This window comes from Apostichopus japonicus, chromosome 12 (assembly GCF_037975245.1).
Source record: "Apostichopus japonicus isolate 1M-3 chromosome 12, ASM3797524v1, whole genome shotgun sequence".
Taxonomy (NCBI): domain Eukaryota; kingdom Metazoa; phylum Echinodermata; class Holothuroidea; order Aspidochirotida; family Stichopodidae; genus Apostichopus; species Apostichopus japonicus.
The window spans coordinates 7,358,134-7,371,058 of record NC_092572.1 but is presented as its reverse complement, the minus strand read 5'-3'; the positions used below and the strand labels follow the sequence as shown (position 1 = coordinate 7,371,058).

The window sequence follows — 12,925 nt, the reverse complement described above, 5'->3', positions numbered from 1 at the left end:
GTCACTACCAAAATTATTCGATGACCTAATCATTCTCTTCAAATAGTAATATATCCTCGCGCTTGAGTTTGCTATTAATATGAAACAAACTTATAATGCCAAACAAAACTATCCCACGCTACTACCCTCCCCCCTCCCATTTCTCCCAGCCCTTCCACCCCATTCTAAATTGCTAACATAACCAAACTATTCAATGATATCTCCCAAAGTTTCATTTTGGTCATGAATTACAGTTTAGTTTCTGTTTCTGTAATGAAATTTCTATTTTCTCTTCATTGATGTCTGTCGTTATGTATTGCAGCTTGTAAAGATGGATTCTTCGGTGCTGACTGCTTACAGAGATGCAACTGCTTAGATTCGTCATGTGACCGAGTGACAGGTCAGTGCAGGTCATCGGGCTGTCCTTCTGGTTACCATGGATTCAACTGTCAAGTACCAACCACGATGAGCTTTGGTGACGAATTTCTGATTTGAGTGAAGTTGGACAGTTGAGGAGAGGAGAGAATTAGCACTTACCGAATATTCGTTTCGCAAAAAAATAAAGTTTCACGTGGCTCCTTTTTTCATGAACTTTCTGCATACCATTTCTTCCCTTGTTAGGGAATCAAACACTGCCTTTTTCGTAAAGAACATGAGCTTCATTGTTATATAAAAGGGCTCTTTTACTGATTGTTATATATTATAAAAAAAAAACATTTTTTTAAACAAAATACATTCAAATGCTAGAACTTGTGGTACGCGGAACGCACGGTGGATTGATATTTTCGGGAGACTGTGTAAGTAAATTTGTGATCTACCAAGTCAATGTCCCATAGTCCCCTCAAGGATCGTATCCATCCGGGTAATTGTAGTATATTTTTAGGGCTCCAGTTCATGTTATCTCTCCCATGATTATGGTGAAGGGCGTTAAGATATTATTAACGATATATTTTAATATACACATATCAAAATTACTTCTTTATTTTACCTTCAAGGTGGTCTTAATAAACAAAACAATAATCTGTTTCTAATCTGAGTCGGAGGAGTACCAACGTTTTCATAAGTAACACCTACAATTCAATGAGGGTGCAATCCTCGTGGTATGTGGCATGTAAAGTTTTAGGTTACATGATCTTGGCTCTGGTGGGGGCGCAGTAGTCTGCACGGAGGGTCACGCCCCTCGCCTCCCCATTGCGTACCAAGGCCTGCGGACGGGACTATTTAAATTACCTTTCTACATAATTCAAGACAGCTAATCTAATGACATCTGAACTGAATGAACCGGAAATTTGAGAGACGAATCAAATTAGAGAGGATTCAGAATTTCAATACGCATATTTCATCCTTATTTCATCCGAAAGTCTGTTACTTACGCTTGGGTTAAAAATGATATCTAGATGAGCTGCGTTTCAGGAAACTTATTTTTGGCAAATTATCCTAAGAGACTGGACATCGTGGCTCTCTGAATCAGTCTCATGATTTATTTTCGCTTCCTGAGCCAACATTGATCGTTGAACTTATAACAAAGAAGCGGAGCCAGGCATCCCATGAGCAACCACATCCAAGTGACATTGTCAACATACATTTGATGGGATGGGCGGCTGATAACCCCTGGGTCGTCGCTGAATGATAACATTTTTACCGGTTTTGGCAATAAAAGGTGGTCGGGCAGGGCCGCTGTTGTTAACAATAGTTTTGCATTCTTTCTAATGAATATGACTGCTCTGATATGTAATTGAGAAAAAAAAAACATAACTTTGTTTTGCATGTTGATTCTATACGACCCACTACTAGTTTCAGTCTTAGTTTATACAAATGTATATGAACATAAACATATCTGCTGTACAAAGCTATAACAAGAAGCATCATTGGCACAGCTGTACTGTATGTATCGGCATCGCAATAAGAACACACTACAATGTGTAGAGAATGATACAGGTTTAATGTATATTTCAACTGCATGGCAAATAATAATATCATTGCTGTTTTCAAAATAAAAAGGAAGACACAAGGAAGTAATTTTGTTGAACCTCATCATACCAACATGTCAATGGAATAATTTACTTTCATTTATAATCATTGTAAAACGTTATATAATAGTAAAATTCTCTCTGTTTATACGCCATCCTTATTATTTCTGGAAATAGAAACTTTCAATTTCAGAGGGAAGAAAAGAAGAAGAATGCTGATATGCACAAATGAAGAGAAACGGTACCATTAAATATAACTGACATGCTAATTACACTAATGATATAATAATTTCAAAATGAAAGAATGGAAACTAATATGGCAATGAACGATGAAAGCGACAAGGAAGACCGCTGTCTGTTGTTTATTAATTATAGCTTGAAATTCCTTTATAGCCTGTATCGCTCAATATATATACATATATATATATATATATATATAAATATATATATATATATATAAATATACTCATGATATGTACCTATGGTCCATAGTTATATAAATATATATATATATATATATATATATATATGTTAATATATATGTTAATATATATATATATATATAATTGGAATAGTATTGAGTTGGAAAACGCAGAACGGTGAAGAAACTTCAAGCCTCCACCGGGATTTACCCCGGGCCTCCCGCGTTATATGTGGACACCCTAAACACTAGACTATGTCTAGAGGTTCGAAACCTTTTCTTCGGAATCTTTAATACATTCTTATATATTTGTAGTAACCAGCTTTACAATTAGAATATGTCGATAAAGAACAAAATGTATCACATAGAAGTAGAATATAAGATTTGTTTCAAATTCCTACCAAAGTGTAGTTTTTACGTTTTTTTTATGATTCTCGCAACGATGTGCCAAAATTTACTTTAGCATTAACATTGAAATAGTATTGCGATTTCATTATATTCATAATACGTGTTCATAAAACAATTAAACTAAATAAATGAAGGAAAATGTGTGCATTCCAAGTACCCCACTTTATCTTATCTATAATGTTATTAAACGCTAGTATATCACTTTCTTTCGGAGGGAACAAGGAAAACATTTTAAGTAATTGATTATTCATTGTTTTTCAAAGTTTTGCAACATAAATGTAAATGCATAAAACGTATATATCTACATTTTGTTTTACAAATAGATGGTTCTGTGTTGACTGGGTTGACCTTTGTTTTTATATTTATTATGCGTATGGAGAGTAAGCTTTGCATTTTACTGTTAACCTTATTCTGTTCAGCATTTCAAATAGCGAGCATCCAAGAGACCTTAATTATTTTTCAATGAAAGGAGGGCCATTTTACACATTATAATTCATAGCAAAAGAAGGGTTTGATTAAGAACGTAAATTGAAGCTGCTTTCTTACAAAAGTCAAAGAAGGCTGTTATTTATCACTTATATGTTACAAGTGAGATTGTATGCATCTAGTTGTGAGTGGTAAGTTCACACAAGTTGAATAAATGCAGACATATAACCTTGAGGTGTTAACTACACTTGTGTAGCCTACAATCATCACTGACCTCCGCTGTTTCAATTATATTGCTGTGTTATACCTATATGAACTAGTCTGACTGTTTAGCGGTGCAAGAAGTATCCGAAGAGCGCAATAGTTATGTGTAATCGTCTTCCCTGTGTGCCTCTAAAGAGAAGTAAATATGGTTCGAAGTAACATCTTTGCTTGTCCTTTCTTCCTGTCCGGTAGATATAAAACCGAGCAAATAACATTTATAAACCACAAATGTTGTCATGAATCTGTTATTTTACTTCGTGTACTAAAGATTGTATGTTTACAGAAGTTACCTTATCATTTCTTCTCTTTCTTGTAAAAAAAAAAAAAAACAATTACCGCCTAATATACCAACAAAAACTTTTTAAGCTATCCATGGGTGTGGCATCACACGATGACTTAAATTGTATGGGCATTGTCTCGCAATCAAGGAGACGTCAACACAACCATCAATTGGAATTACCGTAAGTAACAACTAACGCAACAGTTTTAAAAAAGTAGAAGATAACACAGGTTTCATGTCCCTTCATACACAAAACTAACAACTCAAGCAATGAATTTGAAAATCTTTGAGCTACATGTGTTTGGATGTTTTGTGTTTTTCCTCATTAGTTACAAAATGGCAGCTCCCAGATACTACTTCTAAAGTAACATATCTTACATTAGGAATAAACTTTCCTTAGATGTTCTCGAGAATTGTTCATAATGTCAGGACTCGAAGACTTATTTTTTCAGGGCCCCACTGCCTCATTGCTATATAACTATGTATTGACAAATGTATATCATTGTGATTTAATATAAGAAATAAACAAATGAACGGAATAGCATTCTCTATCATAGGAGTTAAAGAGGATGATTGAGTTTGTGTCTTCTTTAATAGTAAACATGAAGAGCAGATTGCAACCAATTCATATTCCAAGTAGCAATAACAACAACGTTATACTTTCAGACTTGCGTTTTAAACTTAGAAAATCAAAAATTAAGAAAAAAGAAAAGAAATAAACATGATACTTACATCTTCATAAAAAAGTGCATTTTCATCTAGCATCGAGAAAATTTTATCGAAAGATGGCCTTTTCGACGAGTCCTTTTCCCAAGAAGAGATCATTATACCGTATCTTTAAATTAATGTATGATAAACATGAACGGCATTTGAGGTGTTTTTTACTTACAATGATATTTAAACAACACAAACTTAAGCAGAATATCGCAACAGTCATAACAACATTCAGAACAGATTGTGACGTTGTAAAAAAGGATCACTGATAAAATCCGGAAATTTTTCAGAAGAGATTGAACATAGTTTTGGCGTCAATTCTCGTGAATGCGAGATGTTGAGCCCGACGTGAAATATATTACATACTTCTACCTTAGGGTAGGCTATTTGTTGCGTTGCTAGGTCTCAGCTAAATGAACAACATATTAAAAAAATAATTATAAAGAGCGAATTCCAGAAGTAAGCTTACCTTATGAGGTATCTCGCCGATGACTTTCAAAAGTTAACAAGTTGACATATTTACAATTAATCCTCAAACTAAACAGTTTGTACTCAAATTTCCAATCAAAGGTTCCTAATACATTTTACCGTTTTTGTTACCAAATTGGTACAGTGTCATACATTGTTGGTCAGGGTTACCACCTTTACCATATAGGCTTTGTTCACAATAAGACAAGTACTAGATACTTTAAGAAGAGTTTATTGTTTCACTTACACGGAACCAGGACATGAGATGGGACAATCAAGGTATTTACATTGCCTGATACATCGTTCTACTTCGTCTGATGTCATTTCTTTGTACGGAGTTGCACCTAGAGGGAAACAATATCCAATCATTACTAACGTTACTTTTACCGATCAATTTACAGTCTTGCATTTTGTTTTCAACACACAAGATGCATAGTTTAGTCTGATAAAATTCTGTCTTATAATAATAACGAGTATTTAGATTTGGTCTATATACCACACATTTGGTCATTTTTTGGGGGTAATTATATCGTAATATTCTGTAAGCCAATAGATGATAAATAGTTTTCAAAAGACGTGTCTCTTTATAAATTTAGAACAAACTGTCCCACATGCTGTTGATAATTGCATGTTACTAGTTGAGTTGCACGCTTTACTTTAAATCATCTTATATCAGATAATGACAAGGTGGGTATGATTTATTGACAAACATGTACGTTTGTACTTATGACATATACTACCCTACTCTCTTAAAGCTCAAAATAAATTAATTACTTACCAAAACTGTAAAGTTCCCAAAGCAGCACCGCAAATGACCAAACATCCGACGACATGCAGTACTGGTCTAAAAACAAAACTTCGGGGGCCATCCACGGCAAGGGAGGGTCATCCTTTGTGTAAAATTCAACGGTAGCAATATCAACTAATTTGTTAATGATAAACAACTATTTATCATTTTGTGTTTTTGTTTGCTTGGGTATGTTGTGATAAATTGTTTCATAATATTGTGAAGAATACAGAAATCCAGTTGTCCCTATTCTGTTATTTATTCAATATAAAACTTGACTTTAAAACAGGGAAATGACCTATTTAACTTGTATGCTATGAATTGATAACGTTGTTTAAATAACACATCTGTTTTTCCAGAAAGGCTATATGTGGCATTGATTTGATATAGGGTCGTGCGAACATGCAATGTCAGTGAAAGTATACTTACCTTTTTCAACAATGACTCGACTCTCACTTTTGCTAATTGTACAGGTAAAAAATCATACAGTTTGCTGACTCCTTGATCGGTTAATAACACTTTCCTTGCAGATATTCCTGGATGAACGTACTGTCAAATATAACACGAGAATTGAATTCAAGGTGTAAATTTAAAAAAAAAAGCTACCCAACATTATATGGACGATGCTTTCTTTAGAGTAGAACAAATGAGTGAAGAAATATATTCTCACAGACAAAGAAGGTTTAAATTACTAATCAATTTAATATGATGTTTATGAAATATGCTGCTGTGATATATGTCACCCCAATAATTATGTGGTACTTGATATTAAACTCTGCTTTATCCATGAACTTATCTTTTCATTAATTTAAAACCAAATAACCATTGGAAGAGGGCCGTGAAAATAAAACTTACGAACACAGAAAGCGTCACCTTTCTTTTAAAAAAGGAAATATTTTGCAAGATTTTAGATTCTTCGCAACGTGAGTTAAGAATCCCTCCTTACAGTAATTCAAAAGGGGAAGCGTCATCGTCCAGGGATTGTCCATGTATTAAAGAGACTGACATGCCGATGTATAATTCATCTTTATTTACTGAGAATAGTCCATTGTAACAAGTTCTTCTCCTTTTATTCGTTTGATTTTGATGACATATAACTTGCAACGACATATTAAGAAACCGCATGGTTTCTAAATGAAATTGATACATTGCAGATAGACAATGTCACGTGAACTTCACATTGTTTCATATTGGCCTTTATCACAATTATCACAATTTTCTTACCCCTCTTTTGTGAAGGTAGATGAGAGCACTTGACAGGTCTCTAGATATCATACAGAGCGTTATAGCATTGCTAGTTTGGAATCCATGTGGACCGCTTGCCAATTCGTCACTTGCAAACATACTAAGAAGGTAATTTCGCAGTGTACCACCTGTAACATATTCATGGTAAGTGTAAGATCGTACTGCGTAAAAGGAAGAATGAAAAATGTTGAAAGGTGTTATTGGAAAGTAATTATTGAAATGATGAAGATGCAAATTGTGTAAAGATACAAAATTGAAAGCAATACTGTATTAAAGGCTAACTTTATCAAATGTACGCATTCATCTTGGTGGTTTTAATTTGGAATTAAATTATACCTATTGTCAAGTAGCATTGTCGCCGAAGTGGATTATTAATGTAAAGCAATATTCCTACTCGTAAAACTGTTAAAATAAATGATACTAAGCAAATATTAACTTACTTTCATTAATAGATACGCCAAGGAGTTTCACCAGGTGTTCATGGGTAATAGACGTGTCAAGTTGACTTGCTAAATCCATAAAGTGATAGGCATCTTCCAGTAAGGCTTTGTCTGAAAAACAACGATTGATACGATGCGTCAGTACTTGAAGCTGCTTTGAGCGGAGTTACTACAAAACTGATGTAACCTTGAGTTCTCTAATTTTTTACAATATTATTGCATATTTAAAATCATCGAATGCAAAGCTCAAGATAGCTTCAATAATTGCTTCTTCTTCGAGAATAACATTTCAACAGTATAACATTAATAATCTTGTTAATCCTTTTTATAGTAGCCACAGCTCATAATGGGCGATAAACGTTATTTTTGAGAATTACTTTACGTTAGAAAGGCGCTTAACCATAGTCTGGAAATGTAGCAGTCAAAGATGTAGAAGATAGAATTACAAAGCAACTCTCTTTAATAAGCTGTTGAAATATCTAAAAGTATTGGAAGCTACCAGAGACACATCTGGCGATAACTTTACGATGTTCCGGGAATTCGTACTCGGCTAACCAATACTGCATCAAGTTTCCTTTTGACGGCAGTAATACCATTGTTTTAGCTTTGTTCCATTCAAATAACTGGTTTCTCCTTTGGACAAGTAAATTCTCCTCTGAAATACGAGATAATACAGAATGTACAAAAAAATCATTGTTTTATAGAAACTAGGATGATAAATGTATGCAGATGACAAAAAGGATGATTTTAAGCGTGTTTTCACATGGGAACAGTGATGAAAAGAAATACATTTACCGTGATTGCTGTGGTTTTCAAAGTCTTCGTGCTGTGGTTCCCTCATTTCTAAACTAGCTTCCGTGGATCGGATTCTCACTATTTCACTTCAGATAAATGAGACAAATAAAACTTATTCGACCATGTGTCTGTATGCTACCATATTTTGTAATGATACGTAAGATAATAGTTGGCTCAAAGTTTGCACCTCGTTTTCCTCTTAGAACAGTGAATAAAACAAAGAGAGAACATCTCAATATCAGTTGCTATTTTCATTTTACTTGATTCAATCATATTAATTAACCAAAAATAGGATATTTGTAATAGGACGACATTTTAATGTATTGCTGTTTTTTATATTTTGTTTTCTGATTTTGGTTTTGGTTTTTCTTGTTTGTTTTGCTGTAAAATATTCCGTCTTAATTTGTCAAATCCTTGTCTAATTCGATAATGAAAATATTTCTGCTTTGGTTTACTATAGTAGTCTAGACTCAGCATGAATTGAATAATCAACGTACCTCATGTTTACCAGCAGTTCTCTTTGCGTTCCTGAAGTAGTCGAAACAAGTAAAATAACTGTCACTGCCTATTGTATAGATGACCTCAATATAACTACTAATGTAATGTATGGCCAATCTATCAATAAGAGCGATATACATGTTCATATTTGCATACAGATTGGAACTGCCATAATTTAGCTTGTTTTCAATATCTGCATTCAATGAGTACATGAACTCGCGTTAAGTTGTTATAAGCTGGGGGGGGGGGGGGTTAATATTCTAGTTGCATTATAATGAATGAGATATCTTGATGTGATACTTTGTATAATAAAAAGTTTTTATAATATTATTATTCGTCTGTTGGGTACAATAATCGATCGTGAGAAGAAGAAGAAGAAGAATTCTACTTCAACACTTAATATGTAGTGTATCATTTCAGTGGCAGGCTTCGTTTTATTGAAAGTCAATTGGAACGGCACTCTGTCAGCATATACAGATAATATAACAATCTCACCTTTACATAATTGGCGCAGAACAAACATGATCATTCCGCAGATAAAAAGTGTGACTATGAGTCCACCGACAAGAATGCGATGATGTCGACCATCTATTGAAGACAAAAACAATTGATGACGTAAAATGAAAAATGCTTAACTAGTCCCAAATAAAATCAATTAAGGAACATTTTTGTGAATAGCTAAAAGTTGCCTTAATGTATTTTGTATTATATATAAGTGGCAACGAATACATTAATACCGTAAACATGAATGCATGTGTCAGCAAAAAAACACACTGCTTCTCAATAATAAAGATTAGTATAAAGAAAAAATACTTGTCAAAAAATGCAACGATGTTTCTCGTAGTTAAAATACATCCAGTAATAGCATTAAAAAATGTAAGTAATATTGAACAGTTGTAAGCCTCTTGAGTTACCAATAAATGGTGGAAACCGATACTTACGTACTTCAATTACCGACAAAGAGTATCCTCTCTTGTTGAAGATCTCCTCACTTATGAAGCAAGTTATGTTTGAAACATCGTCTTCTACCAAAAATCTAAAAGTACTGAAAATGTCATATGTGTCATTCCCTCGCTCACTTGCATTATGAGAAACTACTACGTTAGCACTTTCTTCGTTGATTTCTACCAAGTTCAATTTCCATACAAGGTTTACCCTTGGTCGACATCCGTAGGCTACGCACTGTAAGGTGATAGTTTGTTTCGAACTCGCATAAATTGGTGTCTCCACAATTTTACCATTCATCAAAATGACAACCGTTTGCATCTCTGGGGGTAAAACAAAGACTTCAGTACACAAGTTGTTCTACACTGACAAACTGATGAACGTTATAATGCAAATATTGCGCTAACTGGTCGGAATATCTGTAGATTATCCAACTGCAGTGGTGTGTGATAATATTTGATATGATATTGTAATCTAACTTGCATAGTAATTCACTTTGGAAATGCATTCGTTACGCTGTATTAATTATTTAAACTCGAAGTAATGTTGCAATTCTTTTCCTGGAAGTCCCAGTTATCTTCCTAAGTTGTTTAGTATAACGTAGGTTATCGTGCACCTGACCTCTGTTCGAAGGGTTATATTTATGTGTGTGTGGGTGTGTGTGTAAATAATATTAATGAATTAGCTATCCTTTATTGCATATTACGTTATCGGTTTTGGTACTAAGATGCAATGCACATCACCCCACTATAAGTACACCTACTCTTACACTTGAAATCGAACAAAAGTACTTTCTAAGAGGGCGAAAACATTTAACTGCGCACAGTAACATCAAAGTACCATCCCAATAAGTTGTTTCAAATCAATATTGAGTCACCTGAACTAATAACTTCATTCTCTCGATGGAAATATTTCATTTGAGTTCGTTTGAAAAATTACATTGCTTTCGTAAGTCAATATGTTGTTGCTCTTCGTTACGTTAAGTTAAACTTTATTTACAACCAACGTATCTAACTAACACAGTTGTTACGTTCTATCTAAAGCATTACTGATTTATGTAAATTTGCTTACTGTATATGGAAACGCAGTACGACTTTATCACGTTGCGATCCTCCATACATTCATAATATCCTTCATTTGTAAAAGTTACCCCCGTCAGTTGTAGAGTATAATTTTTCCATACTTCTAACCCTGGGATGTTTCGGTAGATTTTTTCGCCAACAAGTAAGGTTTTGTTGTCTTTTTTCCAAATGCTAACGTTTATTCTGCTAACTTCACATTCCAGGTAGATGTCTTCACCTTCCATTTGGTTGTAGTTTTCACAACTCGCATCGCACAAAGACAGATATCCTTCAATAAATAATGTAAAAGAAATACAATTAACTCTTTTGTCTTGAATACATGCAAATAGAAAATAGTAGAAGAGATTATCAACATAGTATCCAGAAGTTAGTACATACCGGTTATTACAAATAGTAACAAAAGCTGAAGAGTTGTTACATATTGCTGTTCCATTATTTCGAAAGGTGACTGCTTGATTTAATAGGTAGCGACTTAGCGCAGCTCAACACGTCTGTCTTCAGGTCGTCAGTTTAAATGATTGAGTCGTCTCCCTTATAACATAGTCCGTTCTTCCTGTATGAAAGCATTAAACAAGATATAAACCAATAGTTATTTAAATCTTAAATAATGGTATTCATAACGTTTTGTTTCTGTTTGCATGCCTACTTTGAATAGCCACAATAAATGTGAAAGTTGTAACATCAAAATTCTGAACAACTAACGGCAACGTAAAAGTTTTTTTTCTAACAGTGTTATAGGTTATAGAAAGCATGGATTAGCTTAAAGATGGTGCGTAACTGGAAATACATTCAACAAATAAGTGAAAGTGGAACCTGTAACCTATAGAAATATAAAACAAAGAGACGTTCTCAATAATTAATAACCCGTCTTGTCCTATGACCTTCTTAGCACACATGTCAAATTAGGACGATAATTGCATAAATAAAGTTTAATTTTCACTCTATGTAGAAGCAAATTATGTAAAAATGTGTTCAATTAACTATTTAACAACGATTTCAGAAAATAAAACGTATGCATTATACAAGAAAAAAAACATATAAAATGCTTAACAATTTCAATGTTATCTGATCCAGACATAAAAGACCCTTTTTGGGAGACTGGGCAAAAGCTTCTTATTTTTGCTTGCTTTAGTTTTCTTCCTTCTTATTTTTCTTGATTGTACTTCGTCACATTTGTGTTTAGCTGATTGTATGTAATATGTACTTACATTGCATAGACAGCAGTTGAGCCCACTACGTAAGGTAATCATGGGCACCCGAAAGGACTAGGTCGTCACTTTTGGCTGGAATTTTGTTGTAAAATTCGCTGTCAGTATTGTATATATTTTTGTTTGCATAAAGTTTCAATCAGTTCAACTACCCCGCCAACACGTAAGTCCACGGTGTAGCCAGCTAAAATAATAATGGATCTCTTTCAAAACACATATTTCGTTCACGTACATCAATAATGACTTATGATGAGGCACCAAGAGCCTTGACTTCATAAACAAATCATTGCTTTCATTTCATCAAAAAGAAAGAATTCCATATAAATAAGAAAGTGTATAAACAAAAAGTACGATAAAGTAAAGAAGTATTCAATGTTCAACAGAAATACATGGATAGCTTCATTAGTAAAAGAGTGTATGTTCGCTATTTGAAGAACACAGAAATGAATTATGCAATTATTTTGCAAAGTTAAATCTATTACTTTGAAGTCGTTAATACAGCAGATCTACATTTTAATTTCTTAAATTTGATTTACGATATGTTATCTGGCGTGGCTCGACGGGCATGATTTTAGTTGTTTGTTTGCATGGTAGGATGAGCCATGTGCCTAATTTACATACAAGCGGCATCTTCAAATTTTAATTGTGCATGCACTAGGTACTTGTATTTTCTGCAACGTATATTTTTAAGTTTCTGTTTAAACTTTAGAGAAAAAGTAAATTATTTAAAGAATTTGCATATATTTATGAGCTTTTTTTTCGAAAAATGAAATTATAGAACGTGGAAAGAAAGCGTCCATATTATAAATATAATGTAGTATGTTGTTTTCTGGCTTCATTGTTTACCAGCTGATACGGGGCACGTTGCGCGAATCCATACACTTTGCATGTGAAATAATCATACCCACGTCATCTTCCGTACAAGTAACAACGTGCAGCAACTTACTAAAAATGCACGTTTGTCGCTTTGTCCGATTAACTCCAAATCTGACATG

The 12,925-nt window shown here is 33.8% G+C and overlaps 1 protein-coding gene across 4 annotated transcripts; it reads right to left on the bottom strand.

Annotated features, from left to right (window-relative positions):
* Positions 1-2,522: 2,522 nt before the first annotated feature.
* Positions 2,523-11,231, bottom strand: LOC139977805 (uncharacterized). 4 transcript variants are annotated; one of them, XM_071987448.1, is made up of 14 exons: positions 11,101-11,231; positions 10,712-10,990; positions 9,637-9,963; positions 9,191-9,283; positions 8,695-8,725; positions 8,198-8,283; positions 7,902-8,057; positions 7,403-7,513; positions 6,942-7,123; positions 6,147-6,266; positions 5,709-5,820; positions 5,178-5,274; positions 4,481-4,583; positions 2,523-3,649 (listed from the first exon to the last, which is right to left on the bottom strand). In XM_071987448.1, exons 1-14 carry the CDS (start codon positions 11,153-11,155, stop codon positions 3,569-3,571), a joined length of 1,833 nt encoding a protein of 610 aa, XP_071843549.1. In that variant the 5' UTR covers positions 11,156-11,231; the 3' UTR covers positions 2,523-3,568. The 4 variants fall into 4 exon arrangements, with proteins under 4 accessions (XP_071843549.1, XP_071843552.1, XP_071843548.1 ...); XM_071987451.1 differs by having other exon boundaries at positions 2,523-3,645; XM_071987447.1 differs by having other exon boundaries at positions 2,523-3,597.
* Positions 11,232-12,925: the final 1,694 nt, after the last annotated feature.

Excerpts from the sequence above, each read along its gene's own strand:
- LOC139977805 (XM_071987447.1), bottom strand. The coding sequence starts at position 11,155 with ATGGAACAGCAATATGTAACAACTCTTCAGCTTTTGTTACTATTTGTA. Across the intron at positions 5,821-6,146 it reads TCGAGTCATTGTTGAAAAAG|GATGACCCTCCCTTGCCGTG; the intron begins GTAAGTATACTT and ends TTTTACACAAAG. Across the intron at positions 3,598-4,480 it reads ATGCACTTTTTTATGAAGAT|AGGCACACAGGGAAGACGAT; the intron begins GTAAGTATCATG and ends ACTTCTCTTTAG.